Raw genomic sequence first — 14,936 nt, forward strand, 5'->3', positions numbered from 1 at the left:
GGGGAAGCCTGCGAGCAAACAGAGGGCGGCTGATTTCCAGGGGAAGGACGGTGGTTTGTCTCCCTCCGGCGGTACTGGCCGCAGCGGGAGCCGCCACCAGCCCCAGCCAGAGGGGCTGAGCTGCCCGAGCAAGACGGTTATACCGATGCACGAGTGGCTTGTTGGAAATTAAGAGCTGAATTTATTAGAAATTAAGATGGGAGACTTGGCTCTATTTGTACTCTTTAAAGGTAGTTTTAGGGTGGCTTTCTGCTCTTGCAGGATGATGCTAACCATTTCTGGATTAGCAGTGCCCCTGGATGGTTTGCCCCCATCTTTTCTGTGTTGGTCACATTCTGGCAAAGCTCGTGCATGTGGTTTAATTGCAGAGCTCGGAAAAACAGGGACACTGGGAGGAAATAGTGACTTTTCCTTAGGACAGAGCATCACCCACAGCCTGTCCTGGTGGGCAGCCCCAGCACCATGCTCATCCCAGCTCCTGGCAAGGGATTTTGTTGTTGCTCTGGCTCTCTTGGATGGGGTCAAGGTCTGGCAGTGACCTCCAGCTCTGCTGCCACATCTGCCCTGGGAAAATGGCATTAGTGTCACCAAAAGGTTTTTCCTCCTTCTCCCCAGGACCTGCAGTCCAGGCAAGCTGTGTGGCTGATCTTATTCCTGACTTTGTAAAACTGGCTGAGCCACAGCCAGCAAACACTTGAATTACTGCATCCACACAGCTGTGACTACACTCGTTAGCTTTATCTAATAAGGAGGTGACAATAATTGCATTTCCAAAGAAATTTGTCCATCTGAAGAAGGAGGAAACTAAACATAAAGCCAGCCTGAATGTTTTATTCAGCAGAAACATATGAACACACTTTATTGCATCCAGTTGCGTAGTCAAATCTATTTAATTATTTAGTTCCCTTCACGATAATGAAATAAACTTTCAGCTGTTTCCAGAGGTGGATGTGGTGCAAATGCAGAAGTATTATAGCAAGTGGATATTAAATGGTGTTTGGTGTCAGAAATAGGTGCAGTAACACGTGCATTTCCTCACTAGCGGTGCTTTGAGTTTGTCAGTTGCTGGTGTATAACTGAGCTGCGAGCAAGAGAGGCTTTTAAGGGGTGAAGTGAGGCAGAGCTCTGGAGACAGGCCCCAAAGAGAGAACAGCTTGTGTAAGGTGCTTTCGATATTTTGATAGTTAACATCCTAAGGGGAGGGGTTTCTGCCCTACAATAAAACTTTACAGCAGAAACAGTTTCTTTTTTATGAAGTTCTGTAGGTTCATTATTATTTTTTAAGCCCCAGAGAGGATTTAGTTTCTATTTTTAGGCCTCTGGTATATCATAGTAGTGTTACCATAACAGCTATGAAGAATGTTGGGGTTTGTTGCTTTTCCAGTCTTTTTTGACTTGGTTTTGACATCCCACTGGACACGGATCACCGCGTATACCTCAGCCTGATTTCAGCACAGGTTCCTATGGGCTGAGGGCTGCATGGGTCTGTCTTCTCTCTTTCCCCAGTAACTTTTCAACTCAGCCCATTTCAGCCAAATTTGACAGAAGGACAAAGACTCTGCAGATAATTAGTTTAATGTGAACTTCTGATATCAAAGGCAGGTTAAGGGAGAAAGAGCCTTTTTGATATCCATGGTGAGGCACGAACTCACGCTGCCATACACATGCCATTGCTGTGTCACCTGCATCAGAGGATGCCCGAAGATTGTTCTGGCTGAGATTTCCTGTTTCTTTTTTAATCACAATGCTGGGGAGGCTTTTAAGATGTTTTTGACACCCAACCCCACCCCCCAGCTGATTATCTAATTCATTTAGGGCATTTTCTGACAGACATGGGAAGCTGATGGTAGAGAAAGGCAGAAGATCTATTTAGTGTCCAAAATATCTGGAATCTTTTTTTTTCTTATCTTGGCTGTGTAATTTGCACATAGTAATAGTGGCAGCAATCATCGTAAGCTCCTTAGTTTTGGGGTGCAAACCTTAGTCTGTGAACCTGCCTTGCACCTCCTGAGCTTGCAAGAACACAAATGACAGCACCAGGGAATGGGGAGCCTTTTACTCTTTTTGATGCCAAAATACTGATCTTGAAGTTCCTTTTTAGAGAAAATTACCTAAAACAGCTTCTGGGGGGAAGCAGAGTGCTTTACACTGAAGATGGAGGAGACCTGGCAGGTTGCTTTTCTCATCCGACATCTGTGTGGACCTTTTTGCAGGACATCACGACATTCCTCTGGCTCTTCGTGGTGGTGCTGGTGGGCTGGGGGAACACACAGGTGTGTACTGGGTGGTGTCCTGGGGTGAACCAGCAGCATTGAGGACTGAAAACTACAGGATAAATTATTCCTTTATACAGAAATACCAGAATAATTGGTAGTTACAGATTGATTATTGGGCTCCATTGATTCCTAGAATCATTTAGGTTGAAAGAGACCCTCAAGGTCATCAAGTCTAACCACAGCCTAACTGTAGCACTAAACTTCATTAGAGATGCAGTGGTTTCTAAGGAAAAAACAGTGATAAAAATTCTGAAAAATGAGCGGTTCAGCAGAGAAAATGATAGTTTTCTAGGCAAGGTACTGAACAACCTTTGTTTAGTCCTGCCTGGTGGTATTGCTGTGTCTGCAGCCCCTTGCTCGGGGACCTGCCCAGTGGCCAGGGCTGTGGTGATGGAGCTCTGGTTGTCCTCATTCTGGGCTTTGTGCAGGTCCAAGCACGTGCTGAGGTCTCCCTGCTGCTGGGGAGGGTGTTGCTGCAGTCCTGCCACCAGCCACTGCTGGTTTGATTGTGTTGTTTTGCTCTGGTGCTTCCCCTTGCTGGCTTTTCTGAAGAGATGACAGCAGTCTCTAGATCAGATTAACAAGGAAATTTTGGATTACACCTTTAGCCTTTGCCAAAAGATGGCCTGGCCCATCCCCAAACCAAAGCACGGCCCCAAAGTTTGAGCTCGGGTTTGCGCGGGGGCATGCTGGAGCAGAGCAAAAGCAGATGTCGAGCCGCCGCAACGATGGAAATATGTTTCTTGTTGGGTAGAACCAAGCGCTGGGACCGGGATCCCCTGGGACTTGTCCCAAGCCATGCTTTTTGAGGTGAGGAGCGGTTCTCCTTGGCTTGATGTGCTGTCAGTGTGTCGGGGACATTTGCCCTCGTGAAGCTGGGAGGGGAGCAGAGGGACCAGCTGGTGCAGTGGAGCTTTTGGCTGCTTGCGTTAGCTGGGCAGGAGGAAAAAAGAGAAAATGAGGAGCAGATGGAAGAACTAAACTGTGAGTAGGCTTTTCAGCTGACCTTTTGGTGCAGGCAGGTCTTCCCATTATGTAGCTGTTTAATGGAGTCAAATCGTACATGGAAGGGAGAAGCAATGATTGGGCAATGCTTTTAGCAGCCTTGCCCCCATCCCTTCTCCTGCCTCGCACTGGGATGATTTTATACTTTTTATACACAGCTGTCCTCCTACATGATATTTCTCCTTTTTCCCAGTGAGATGCTGCATTTGCGGTTCACCACAACCCATTCCCTTCCCTCTTCCCATCTACCGGAGATGCCTTTTGAAGCCAAAGTCTCTGTTTCTTGAGAGTTTCATCTGCCTCTGCTGCTTGTCCCTCCCTAAAATTGGTCTCTGCTATGCCACTACGTGACATCGCAAATGGAGAGTTGTCATTTCAAGTGGGAAGAAACCAAAAGAATGAAGTTGGTTGATGAGGGGAATTACTTCATGTGCGTGTCTTCATTAATAAAAAGCAGAACAAGGAAGAGGCTCTGCAGAAAAAAAAAAAAGTATGATATGAAACAGAGTTGTCTCCTATTGCTAATATTCTAAGGAAAATATATAATCTATTTTTAGTTGAGCAGAGTCTTACTTGTTTTGTTCCTCCAGTGTATCATGTTTGCCTTCTGAATTTTGTAAATCACTTGCATGTTGCCTGAAAGAGCTCAGGAATTGTCCTCTCCATCTCTCTTAACAGTGGGGACTCTTTGGGAAGGTGAGGAGAAAAGGGCTTCAAGTTCTGCCTGCGTAGAAGTATTGCGGCTCCTTACTCAAAATAATTGTTGAGTAATATCCTTTTCTAATGACAGGTAACTACAGCAATATAATCAATTAATGGACTCACTGTAAACGAGAGACACAGCACAGGCGTTGCTCAGTGCTGGCAGACCTTTTGGGGAATAATTGCTCAGTCAAAATAGAAATACTCTTGCGTAGGCTAGTCTTACGTATTTACAGTCCACCTCACGCTAAGGAGCTGTTGGAGCTAAGCAGCTCAGCGTCTTCAGAAACTTTATTTTGGGAGCTCTGCATAGTGAGCTAATATCTTCCTTTGGCTACAGTGCTGTAAATCCAGAGTTATCCACTGAAGTCAGCTGGAATGTCTATAGCCAAAAATCAACTTGTAAGGATGATAAACTCTGTTTTTAATTAATTTTGAAGACATAAAGTGAAGCCAAATGTTTTTTTTCTGAGCTGACATCTGGGAGAGGGGTTGGAGGAGCATATGCAGAAGAGAAGTTGGTTCCTTGACTTGCAGGACCCCAGTGCGGTGGAGCACTGTGACAGTGACTTTGCTAGCAGCTCTAGACCTTGGCCATAAGCAACAGAGTTTGGGGTTTTCTCCCCTTAGCAATTAAGAATTTCAGTTAGTGTCAATAACTTAGCAAGAGACGGTCTGCGCAAGCTGTGTGTGACCCATGAACATATTATGAATGCAGACAGGCTGATGTGTGGGGAATGAGGAACACGTGCCCAAGCCCATTCCCGGTGGCAGTTCCTCTGTCCCATTGCGGTCCCTCAAAGTTTACCAGAAAGCTCCAAGACGTGCACTTAGCCAGGCTTTTTGAAAACAGCAACACCAGAAAACCAGATGTGACATTAATAATAAACTGCTCTTACAGGAAAACTGCAGAAGTAACATGGAACTGGACTGCCTGATGCCTTGCTGAGTTGTCTCCATCTCTGCATTTATCTGCAAGACCTGCCTGGGCACGCTCAGGGTGCACCCAGGGAGAGTCGCAGAAGGAGCCGTGCCTGGCTCCAGATCGCTCCGTGCCCAAACCAGGGCGACAGGCAGACGTTTAACTCTACAGGAGCGCTGCCAGAAATCCCATGGGAGATACGGGAGACCACGCTACGTGGTCGGATCTCATGAGCTGCAGGAAAGAACGTGTGAATCTCAGACTTTTCGAGTTTTTCCGCAGCAGGCGGATGCTTTCCAGACCCTGGGTGGTAGCTCGTGCACAGGCACGGAGTGCCTGTCTCTTGCATGGGTGTTTTTGTTGGTTGTGCATGCACAGAATTTTTTAAAAAATCGTATTTAACATCTGGCATTGCTAGACTTAGATATTTTCAAATACTGTGTCGTGTGATTTTTATCCATCCCCAAAATGAAGGCTTCTGTTGGTAAGCTGGCTATTTGGTTTTCTCACCTAGGTTCATCAAGGTCATAAACGTAATTTAGGGTTTGGTCCTGTGTTTGTTCTTGTTGGTGTCTTTGCTCATAAATAACTGGGCTTCAAGGACCTTCTCCTGTGAATGAAGTTATTTGCACACATACTTCTCCCAGTAAGAGCCCAAACGACAGAAGTAACAAATATTCATTTTACAAGGCAAACTTTGTAGTTCTAGTCTTTTTTATTTTATTTTAATGTCAGTTTTGTGGCCAGTTCACGTAATTACTTGCCTAGAGGGCAAATGTTTGCCTATTTAAACAGGGAAAGCAGATCCAGTGTATTTTCCTGCCATGTCCATTTACTGGCTCTCTGATGTGGAGACAACAATGATTTTGTGAAGACCAGCTCTTCTTGGCAGCAGTTTATTTTTCTTTTGATTTAGAGGTAATTCTTCCACAGGGAAAATAAAAAGTTGTCTGGTATCCCACCCAGTAGAGGAATTGCAGATGCATTTGTTTATCTTCTGCACTTCCAGTGTTTCTGGCCGGGGAGAGGAGAGGGTCTGGTGAAGGTACCGATGACAATGGCAAACAGAATTTTTTTTTTCCCAAATCGCACAGGCAGATTTCCGAAACGGGACATGCACAGCTTTTGGGTTGATGACTCGGACCCAGTTGGCTGCCTTATCCTGAGCTGGCTTGTGCAGGAGGAGGCTTGGCAATGAGGATGACTGCGAGGATAGATGGTGGAAAAGGTCCTTCACCACCCAAAGCCTGGTTGAAGCAGGGGATTGGTTTTTGGCTTCTCATGCTGCTTTTTCTCTGGTTCCCTGCTTTGGGTGCAAGTGCAGCGGGTGGATCTGCATCTCCCATTTCCAGTGCATTTGGGCACAGCCACATGGTACTACGACTTGGCTTGTAGGCAGGGGAAAACTGAGAAAAACCAAGAAGTTTGCTCGTTAACCACAAAAGAGAGGTAATCCAAACAGCAGCTGTCAACTAGGGATGACACTGGTGGGGGAAGAATATAAATGCAGTAAGAGGCTGAAGTGTTTCCTTGAAATGTCAATATTCCTCCAAAACAATTGCTTGCCGACTTCAAAATTGCATTCCCACCACAGAGGCCTTCTCTGTCGTAGTTGAACATTAAACAAAAAATATCCACAACCCAATTTGGCACCAAATGCTCGAAACAGGCAGTTGCACAGAACACGTGGAACTCATTTAAGCCTCAGAAATTTGGGGGAAGTCGGGGGACTCTTTCTTCCATAAAAGCACTTTGTTGTTTTGGAAGAAAACTGATGCAATGTGATGCACAGATGAGCAAGCTCTTGCTTCTGAAATGATGCGGAGCAGCAGATAAGACGTGCCAGGGCGCTCCTTGCCGAGCGGTGCTGGCCGGGGAATGGAGGCACTTGGCTGCAGCAACTCCTTCCCTTTGCATCAGAAGGAGCAAACAAACGGGCTCTGTTGTGGCAATTCTTTTGGTTTCATCCAAGTAACCTTGCTCGCGAACCCAAGTGATGTCCCATGCAGCTCCAGCCCAGCATTTCCTTTCCACCCCTTTGCACCGTCAGCGCTAGATTTGCTTCCAGGCGTTTTTCCTGAGCATCTTTGAGAAGATGTCCAGCAAAACAAGGAAGGAGCTCTGCAAACAGATGGAAGAAGGCTCATCTTGTTTAAGAGGAGAAAAGGTCCCTTATTTCCTTAACAAAGCCTTTATGAATGCAGTTGGCATATCTGGTAAGACGGCTGGGACGCAAAGGGCTCCGGTGAGCCCAGGCTGGCCGTGTGAAGGAGGGGCTGAACCTGGGGCTGGGGCCAGCGCTGCACCAAAAAACATTCTCGGGATAGGCCTTGGTTGTTTGGGTTTTTTCGTTTGTTTGTTTTTCTGTTTTGTTTTGGTTTCGTTTCCCACGGATTTCAGAAACTCTTGCAATTATTCGTGCCTGTGTGCGGCCACTGGTTGCCCCGCACAGACCAACCCAGCCTCCGAGGTGGCTGCTCCCTTGCAGAGCCCCGCAGTCTGGTTTGCGTTATGGGTGAAGTTTTTAGCAAATTGCTGCTGCTTTCTGCTCCGTTTCCATCAAAGAATGGGCAGAGGCTGCCCAGCAGTCTGAGGACAGATTTATTTTTTTTTGGAATACAGCACAGATTTTGATTTTTTTTTTTTTTATTTTGGTTGGTTTGTTAACACATGTTTCGGCTCTTATCAGGCTGCTGCTCTGCATCATTTGCCTGACACCTCTGTTGGGGGATTTATTGCTCTCAGCTCAGGCTGTGGGACGCAGTCCCACCCCAAGAAAGGTTTCAGAGGAGTTTTGGCGGGTTTGATGATGCTGAGCCCCACCAGGTGCTGTGAGCAATGCCTGGGGTGCGCTCAGGTGGCCTTTTGGAAAGAAATTTGGGAGAGGTGTGAGTGTGGCCACAGCAAGGGGGGGCTGTGCAAGTGAGGGAGGTTCATCTCACCCCACTGCCCAGAGCAGCCCTGCCGGGATCCCCCCAAAACCAGGGTTCGATGTTACACACAGGGCTGTGGTTTGCAGGGAGATGGATTTTGGGGAACCCCTAGTTGCCCTCCCCTGTAAAATGAAATAGGGTCTTCTCGCTGAACAAGGAGAACTTGGCTCTGAGGCCATGCAGGGCGGTGGCAGCAAATGGAGTAGAGGAAGGAGAGAACCAAACCAGAACGTGATTTGCCATTAAACTCTTAAAAACTTAGTGGCAGTCAAGTTGTCTCCCAAAAATTTGTCCAGCTGTCTCCAGATGTGGGACAGTACACACGTACAGGTGGAAATGGCTGTGTCTGAGTTTCAAAGCCCTCTTTCTTCTTATGCTACACCTTATGTAAGGTTTGCTCTATCAAGAGAAGTCGAATGAAAATTCTGTGCAACATGTTTTCTTACACAAGTGCCTCTTGCTGTGCTTTAAATATGGAGCTATCCCAAATGGGAGCAGCAACCTGTAATAGTAATTTCTCTTACCGGCTACTCATGATAAATATGCCAGTGAAGCCAGACATTTAATGTAGTTTTTGATCCGGGAATACAACTTAATGGCTAAACATAATAAATACCCATGTCTGGCTTATCTTTTACTTCTATAACATCTTTCAGTCTTCTTGAAGAAGACTATAAATCAGGTGATGTGTGCAGCAAGCTGTGCTCCCAGTGCCTTGCTGCCAGCCATGGTTAGGATGCAGGTGCCAGCAAGGCTGATTTTTGGGGGGTGATAGCAGCCCCCCCCAAATACCTGCTCCTATGGCCTGGGGGGACCTGCCCTGCCAGAGGTGCTTGTGTTTGCAAAAAGGTATTAGCTAAATCACGGAGGTTGGATGTATTTAAAGCTTAACTCTTCCAAAACTGAGACCTCAGTGAATGTCATGTGTAAATGGTTTCCTCGTTAAATCTGGCAACAGGGTATTTATCAGGGCTTGCTTTGGAGTTTTGCTATTTTTAGTGATTTTGAAAATAAGAAAAAAAAAAAAAAAAAGTTTTATTGATTTACCCAGAAATATGTTTAAAAGACCTATATCCCTTGAGGGGCAGCCAAGCTAGTTAAGTTTCCTGCTTTTCAGTTATTCTTTGCTTCTGTTTTTAAAGCAAATACACTGATGCGTGACATGACAAATGGGAATTATTTTCGAAACAATGAGTCTTACAAACATTAAAAAATAGTCCTACCTCATCAACATTGCTATTTTGTGCTTGTAACAGAACTGTAGAAGCTATTTGATTTTTTTTTTTTTTTTTTTTTTTTAAATGAAGAAAATACTATCACCTAGTAATGAAAAAGTAGTTTTTAGGTTTGCGTGCAGTCATGGACTAAGGGGGAATTTCTGTTGGACGATACTGAAACAGCTTTTTTCAAGCGTAAATTCTCATATGACCCATTTCGTATGTAAAGTCTGGCTCTCCACAGATATAATATTTAAATGCTGTTATTTGGAAGGGCAAATGATGACTATAGCAGAGATGGTATTTGATGGGGTAGAAACTTGAGTTTTTATAATGGCTTCTGGTCCTTCCACACTGGGGGCTTTAGGGAGGGAAGAGGGAGTAGCAGTAATTGGGGACAAGGATGAGGAGACATCCCGGAGCGTGTCTCTGGCACTCAGTTCATTGGCAGTTAGTGCCAGTTGTTCTCAGCTGCCATTGAGAGGACTCGCGTTTCATTTCTCTGTCCCTTTTCACCCCTTCTCCTTCAGCTGAGGACTCTGTGGAGCCACAGCAACCTGGCCGCCTTTCTCCACTTTCCTCGTGACGGGTCTGGCAGGGCATGCTTGGCCACAGCTTTGGCCAGAGCCGCCTTCTCCTGCAAAAATGTGCTGAGGACCCGCATCGCCAGCAGACACTGTCCCGCTGGCGAAGATTTATAGCGTAGCCGATAGGAACGGATGGTCCCTGGTCTCCCTGGCTGAGCTGCAAACCACTCTGCCTAATCCCCTCCTTCCCAGAGTTACTAAAATACTGTCGTGCTCTTTTGTTCTGACACTTCCTCCTTTTCAAATGGGAGATTTTACCATTTTTCGAAACCACAGAGACAGATTGAAGTCAGCTCTTTGAATTTGTTAAAATTCGACTGCAGGGTTCCTTCCGACCTCTGTGCTAATTTTTGGCAGAGCAGGAAACATTAAAAATAACCACGAGAGAAGATTTCCCAACACAGGATTGCCCTTTTAATAATCTCTGGCTTCGTTTTCACTGATATTTTTCCCCCCTTAAAATTCCTGTAATGCTGCTACAGCAAGTCCATCTCTGCCAGCAGCAATGGCACTGGAGGAGGAAGGCAGAGGGCCAGGTAGCCAAGCTGGCACCTGGGCCTGTTTTGAGCAGAGGTAAGGGATGTAAAGGAGAAATGCTTAGTATTTATCGGAAGAGCTTTTGCATGTGAGTCAGAGCTCGCAAGCTCCAAGTCCTCCCTTTTTGGTGAATTCAGAACTGTTCCCTACGCTTCAGCTAATCTCAGTATTGGGTGAATCTCGTTTTTACAATGAGAGGTGACGTTTTGGTGCTATATCTTAAGATTTATGAGCTTCTACTGTGAAAGAAAAAAAAAAAATCATTATTTGTTTTAAAACCCATCTGAATGTAGCCCCTTCCTCTGAAGCTGAAATGTTGCATGGCCAAACCAAGGTGTGCAGCAAGAGTGCATGACAGAGTAACAACCTCTGCTCAAGCCCCAAGGTCTTATCTGACCTGTGTCTGCATCTCGGCATCATTGTATAAATATATATCATTAAATAATATACTGTTAATGTGTACCATAAAATATATATCATTATATATATCCTGCACGCACTCAGGCGATGGCAATGGGGATGTACCATGGTTTGGGTCATTATGCCCGCAGGAACATCATGTGCTTATATTACTGTTTGTGAGTGGTCAGCTGAAGCGAGTAATTGCAATTACCAGCACCAGCTCTGCCCCGTGGTGCCAGCTCTCCCTGCTAACCCACCTCCTCCCACCCTGGCAACCTGAGGGTTCCAGCCAGAAGTTCTGGATGTATTTGCTTTATTGAACTGTTAGCAATGTTTCCTCTCTTCAAATGTGGCCCAGCACCAAACAGAGGTGCATGGTCAGAAAGTGAGATCTGAGTTGATTACAGCTGGGACTGGGCTTTGACATCCACCGAATGATGTCGACTGAGACCACATCAATGTTGTCTTCCTCAAAGCACCTGGGATTGATGGGCTGCAGTGATGGTTTTGGTCAAAACCATGTTTCAGGGGGAAGTTGAGTGATTTTTTTTTTTTTTCTCTACCTTAAAGCATCAGCTTTACCATAGGTTCATCCCCTCTCGATGTAGTGAGCATTTAATTACGTAAAGTGCAATCACTATGTGTGTGATTCAGAGCGAAAGGCTTGTAATTGAGTGCGGGCAAAGGCATGAGTGAAACTTATGCCTGGGGAAAAAAAAAAAAAGCACAGCGTGAAGCCACTGCGATGCTTTCTCTTACTTGAGCCCTGTAATGGGGTGTCCAGAAAAATCACCTTTTTCTTACACTTTATGCTAGTCATTTAAATTGAAGTGATTTTTGTCCTCCCAAAATGATAACTTCTATAGAGGTGGGTTTTGACTTGGGGATCAGGGGATTGCTTGTTGTTTACCTGTTCCTTAGGTGTCAAATAAACTAAAGATTCCTTCATCTTTGAAATGACATGGAGCAGAGTTCCAATAAAAGGCAATAATAATCTCAACACATGGATGCTCCTGAAAGTTGCAGACGATCACTTCAGTAAGCCCAGATTTCAGACGCTGTCTCCTACTTTACACATTCAGTCCTCTGGCTGTTTTTGGAAACCCTTTGCTCACGCAGACACTTGGCTGGGCAGGTAGAGCAGAGTCAATTAAATATCCAGCCCAGACTAACAAAATATTTAAAAGTCTGAGTTAGTCTTGTCCATTCAGCAGCGTGGCTGGCCAAGAGCCCCTTTGAAAGCCCAATGGATATTGTTTCCCTCAAGCATTAAATGCTTTCCCTCAAACATCCATCCTGTGAATAGGCCATTGTTTTTCCTTCTGGATGTCCCTTTGTGGAGTGATACAAGAATAGCTAGAAGCTGATGAATTGGTATTGTAAATTTAAAAAAAAAAAAATCTGTGGGACTTCTTTGAGAAGTTGAATTGCTGCAAGTTCTCTGCTCAGATCTCAAGTCTTGTCCTCTGGAAGTCATAGAGCTGCACTGGGAGCTTCAGGTGAACCATCTCAAATAATGATAATTTCAGGAGAGAAGCTCCGTGGACCAGATGCCTTTCCCAGGTGTTATAATGTAAGGAATCGAGGTGAGATACAGTGTGGAGGGGCTGTTAGGGGAAGTAGTAGTAGTTTGGTTGTAAAATGCAAGCCTTTGCATTTATATTTTCCATTAACACTATGTAGCAGTTGTGTACTGGTAATTCCTTATGAGAAACAATACACATCATGTGAACAATATAACCTATGTTTGGCCACTTCAGGTAACTCATGTGTAAAGGAATCCCCATTTATTTACGGGTGAACATCTCTGGTACAGGTCCCCTAGTCCTTACAGCACGGGTACAACACAGATCCAGGATTCAGGAGCCTGGATTTACCTCTTTTTTCCCAGCAGAACTGTGTTGTTCCATATTCTAAGAGCAGGGTTTTGTATTCCAAGCCACATCACCACAGTCTCTGTAGTCTGATTTATGTCTTACCGATGGCCAGAGCTGTGAGCTGGAAGAATGCTATTTTTAATGCAGCCCTTCGGCTTCTCTCACGCCTTTCTCTTTTTTGCTCAATTTCACCATCACAGATTTAAGCTGAACTGAAAAAAAGTTCACTTTAATTGGTTCCCTAAGAGATATAGAAAACTTTGACCCTTTATCATTGCGTTATACAATAGTCCAGATTACATTTGCTTTGGTAGGTCCTCCGGGTTTAGAGGGCTGTGACGTGGGAAGATGTTTCAGCCCAGCACGTCTGCAGAAGGAGCCAGGAGGATGCGCGGGTGCCGCACGCGTGTGGTCATGCAGGGCAAGATGTAGGAGGGGGAGCGGGTGCTGATCCCAAGGTACCGTTTTGGAAGCGTGGCCCTTGAACTTGCAGCGGGCAGTGAGGAGAGGAAGGCTGGGCTGGGTTTGCGATGCTGGGAGCAGCCGGCCGTGCTGCGGCGCTGGGTCAGGCTTTGCGGCAGGGATGCAGCACCCACGGCTCCCTCCGGAGTGGATCCTCGCCCAGCGAAGCACATAAGTGCCTGTTGGAAATCTGGAGGTGCAAGTGGGTGTCCGAGGGCTTGGCGGACTTGCAACTATCATGCCGTGTCTCTTCAGGAACAGTTTGCAGGGCTGAGCCTTCTTTGGGTTTAAATGAGGAAAGGTTGTAAGTTCTTGGGTGGCAGGTTGTGGATGGGTGGAAATGCACTTCTGGGATTTATTGCAACTGTTGGGTTTTGAACTGCATCTCTTCATCCCCAAGTGCTCCAGCTGACAGCAGGGGCAGCTTTGGCCATATTTGTGGGCCTTAGATCTTCCTCTCCCCACATGTATCCTTTCTCAAAATCAAGGTTTCCTGTGGCCCAATATGTTCAGTGTTTCACGTTAATTAAGGGCTTACATGCTAGAAATGGTGGGGAAATAACTATTTATCATGCTGATTTACCGTGCACTCCTGCAGCAACCCTAGAAAGGGGGGACCTGGGGTAACCAAGTGCTCGGTCCTGCAGATACAAGTGTGCTTCCAGCTTTGTATCACTGCAGATGAGCAAAGCACGTAGGAGCAGATGTGCCCTTCCTTCCTCAATAGCGAGACACCCCGTCCCAGCAATGAGACTTACCAGTGTGGACTGAGGGTGGTGGCTGATCCCCACATCTTAGATAAAACAGGAGAGTTTCGGCAAGTTCTTTTGAGAAAACAAATGGTTCAGATGTTTATCACTCCTGGGATCTGCTCAGTTTAACTAAATCAGGCACAGAATCATAGAATATTTGGGGTTAGAGTGAACCTTCAAAGCTCCCCCAGTGCCCCCCCTGCCATGAGCAGGGACGTCTGCACCAGCTCAGGTTGCTCAGAGCCCCATCCAGCCTGGCCTGGGATGTCTCCAGGGATGATTCATCCACCACCTCTCTGGGCAACCAGGGCCAGGCTCTCACCACCCTTAGGGGAAGAAATTTCTTCCTCATGTCTAGCCTGGATACATTTAAAGGCTAAGATTCCTTGTCCAGTTTGATGCATTCTGTTGCTTTCAAAAGAGAAAGTATTTGAGTCATAGCCATAGCGACAGAAACAGAGGTAGTGCCATTACACGGGATCCGTTTTATGGCTGTACAAAGTTAGTTCTGCATGCTTTACTGCTCTTTTAGAATCTTTAAAAACCTCAAGGAGTCCCAAGAGCTGTGCCAGAGCAGTGTCACCCTGTCCCTCTCACTAATCCTGTTGCTTTCTCTCATGCTCCTTCATACTCTGCGAATTGTTTGATGCCTCTTACTATACTTCTGTGAAACCTTTCTGCTGGATCGCATGGATGAAGGATTAGTATATAAGTAACATAGCCAAAGATTGTACTATATACAAGCAGAACCTCTTTCAGAGCATGGCTGATATTGCTATGTTTGTAAATTGCTTTTAATTTTTTTTAATAATATTGTCTTTTCCTTCCCTTTTCAGGGTCCTCTTGGTTTGGATGGCAAACCAGTAAGTAGTACTGAGTGCCAAACATAGCATGTCTTTATTCATGCTGCTTTGCAATAAATAGGCAGAATCTCAAGCGTTACTCATCTGTTACTACATATATAACTGTTTAGGAGATAAAATTGCATTTAGAAAAATATTCAGTGGTCTGTAACATGTGCAAGTTCGAACTCTGAGCCAGAGCTGGCTGGCACAGCTAGAGCTGAGCTTTTCTTTAGCTGTCAGCCCATCTCTGCCGCTTCTCCCCATCCTGTGCCAGCTCGGCTAGTGGAGACTTTGCAGATGGGCTGCAGACCAAATTTGTGAAATAAACTCCAGTAGCACCTGGGAATAAGCAAAGTTTCAGTGACCTTGGTCGTGTGCTCCTGGCACTACAATGTGGTATCATAAAAATGATCGTACCC

General features: G+C 45.7%; 1 protein-coding gene across 1 annotated transcript in view; it reads left to right on the plus strand.

Moving 5' to 3' along the window:
- Positions 1-14,936, plus strand: part of COL23A1 (collagen type XXIII alpha 1 chain) — a 183,642-nt gene that overhangs the window by 144,731 nt on the left and 23,975 nt on the right. The window contains exon 6 of the mRNA XM_065643918.1: positions 14,509-14,535. Coding sequence (XP_065499990.1) covers positions 14,509-14,535 — 27 coding nt within the window. The remainder of the gene's footprint in view (positions 1-14,508; positions 14,536-14,936) is intronic.

The sequence above is a fragment of the Caloenas nicobarica genome, chromosome 13, assembly GCF_036013445.1.
Source record: "Caloenas nicobarica isolate bCalNic1 chromosome 13, bCalNic1.hap1, whole genome shotgun sequence".
NCBI lineage: Eukaryota > Metazoa > Chordata > Aves > Columbiformes > Columbidae > Caloenas > Caloenas nicobarica.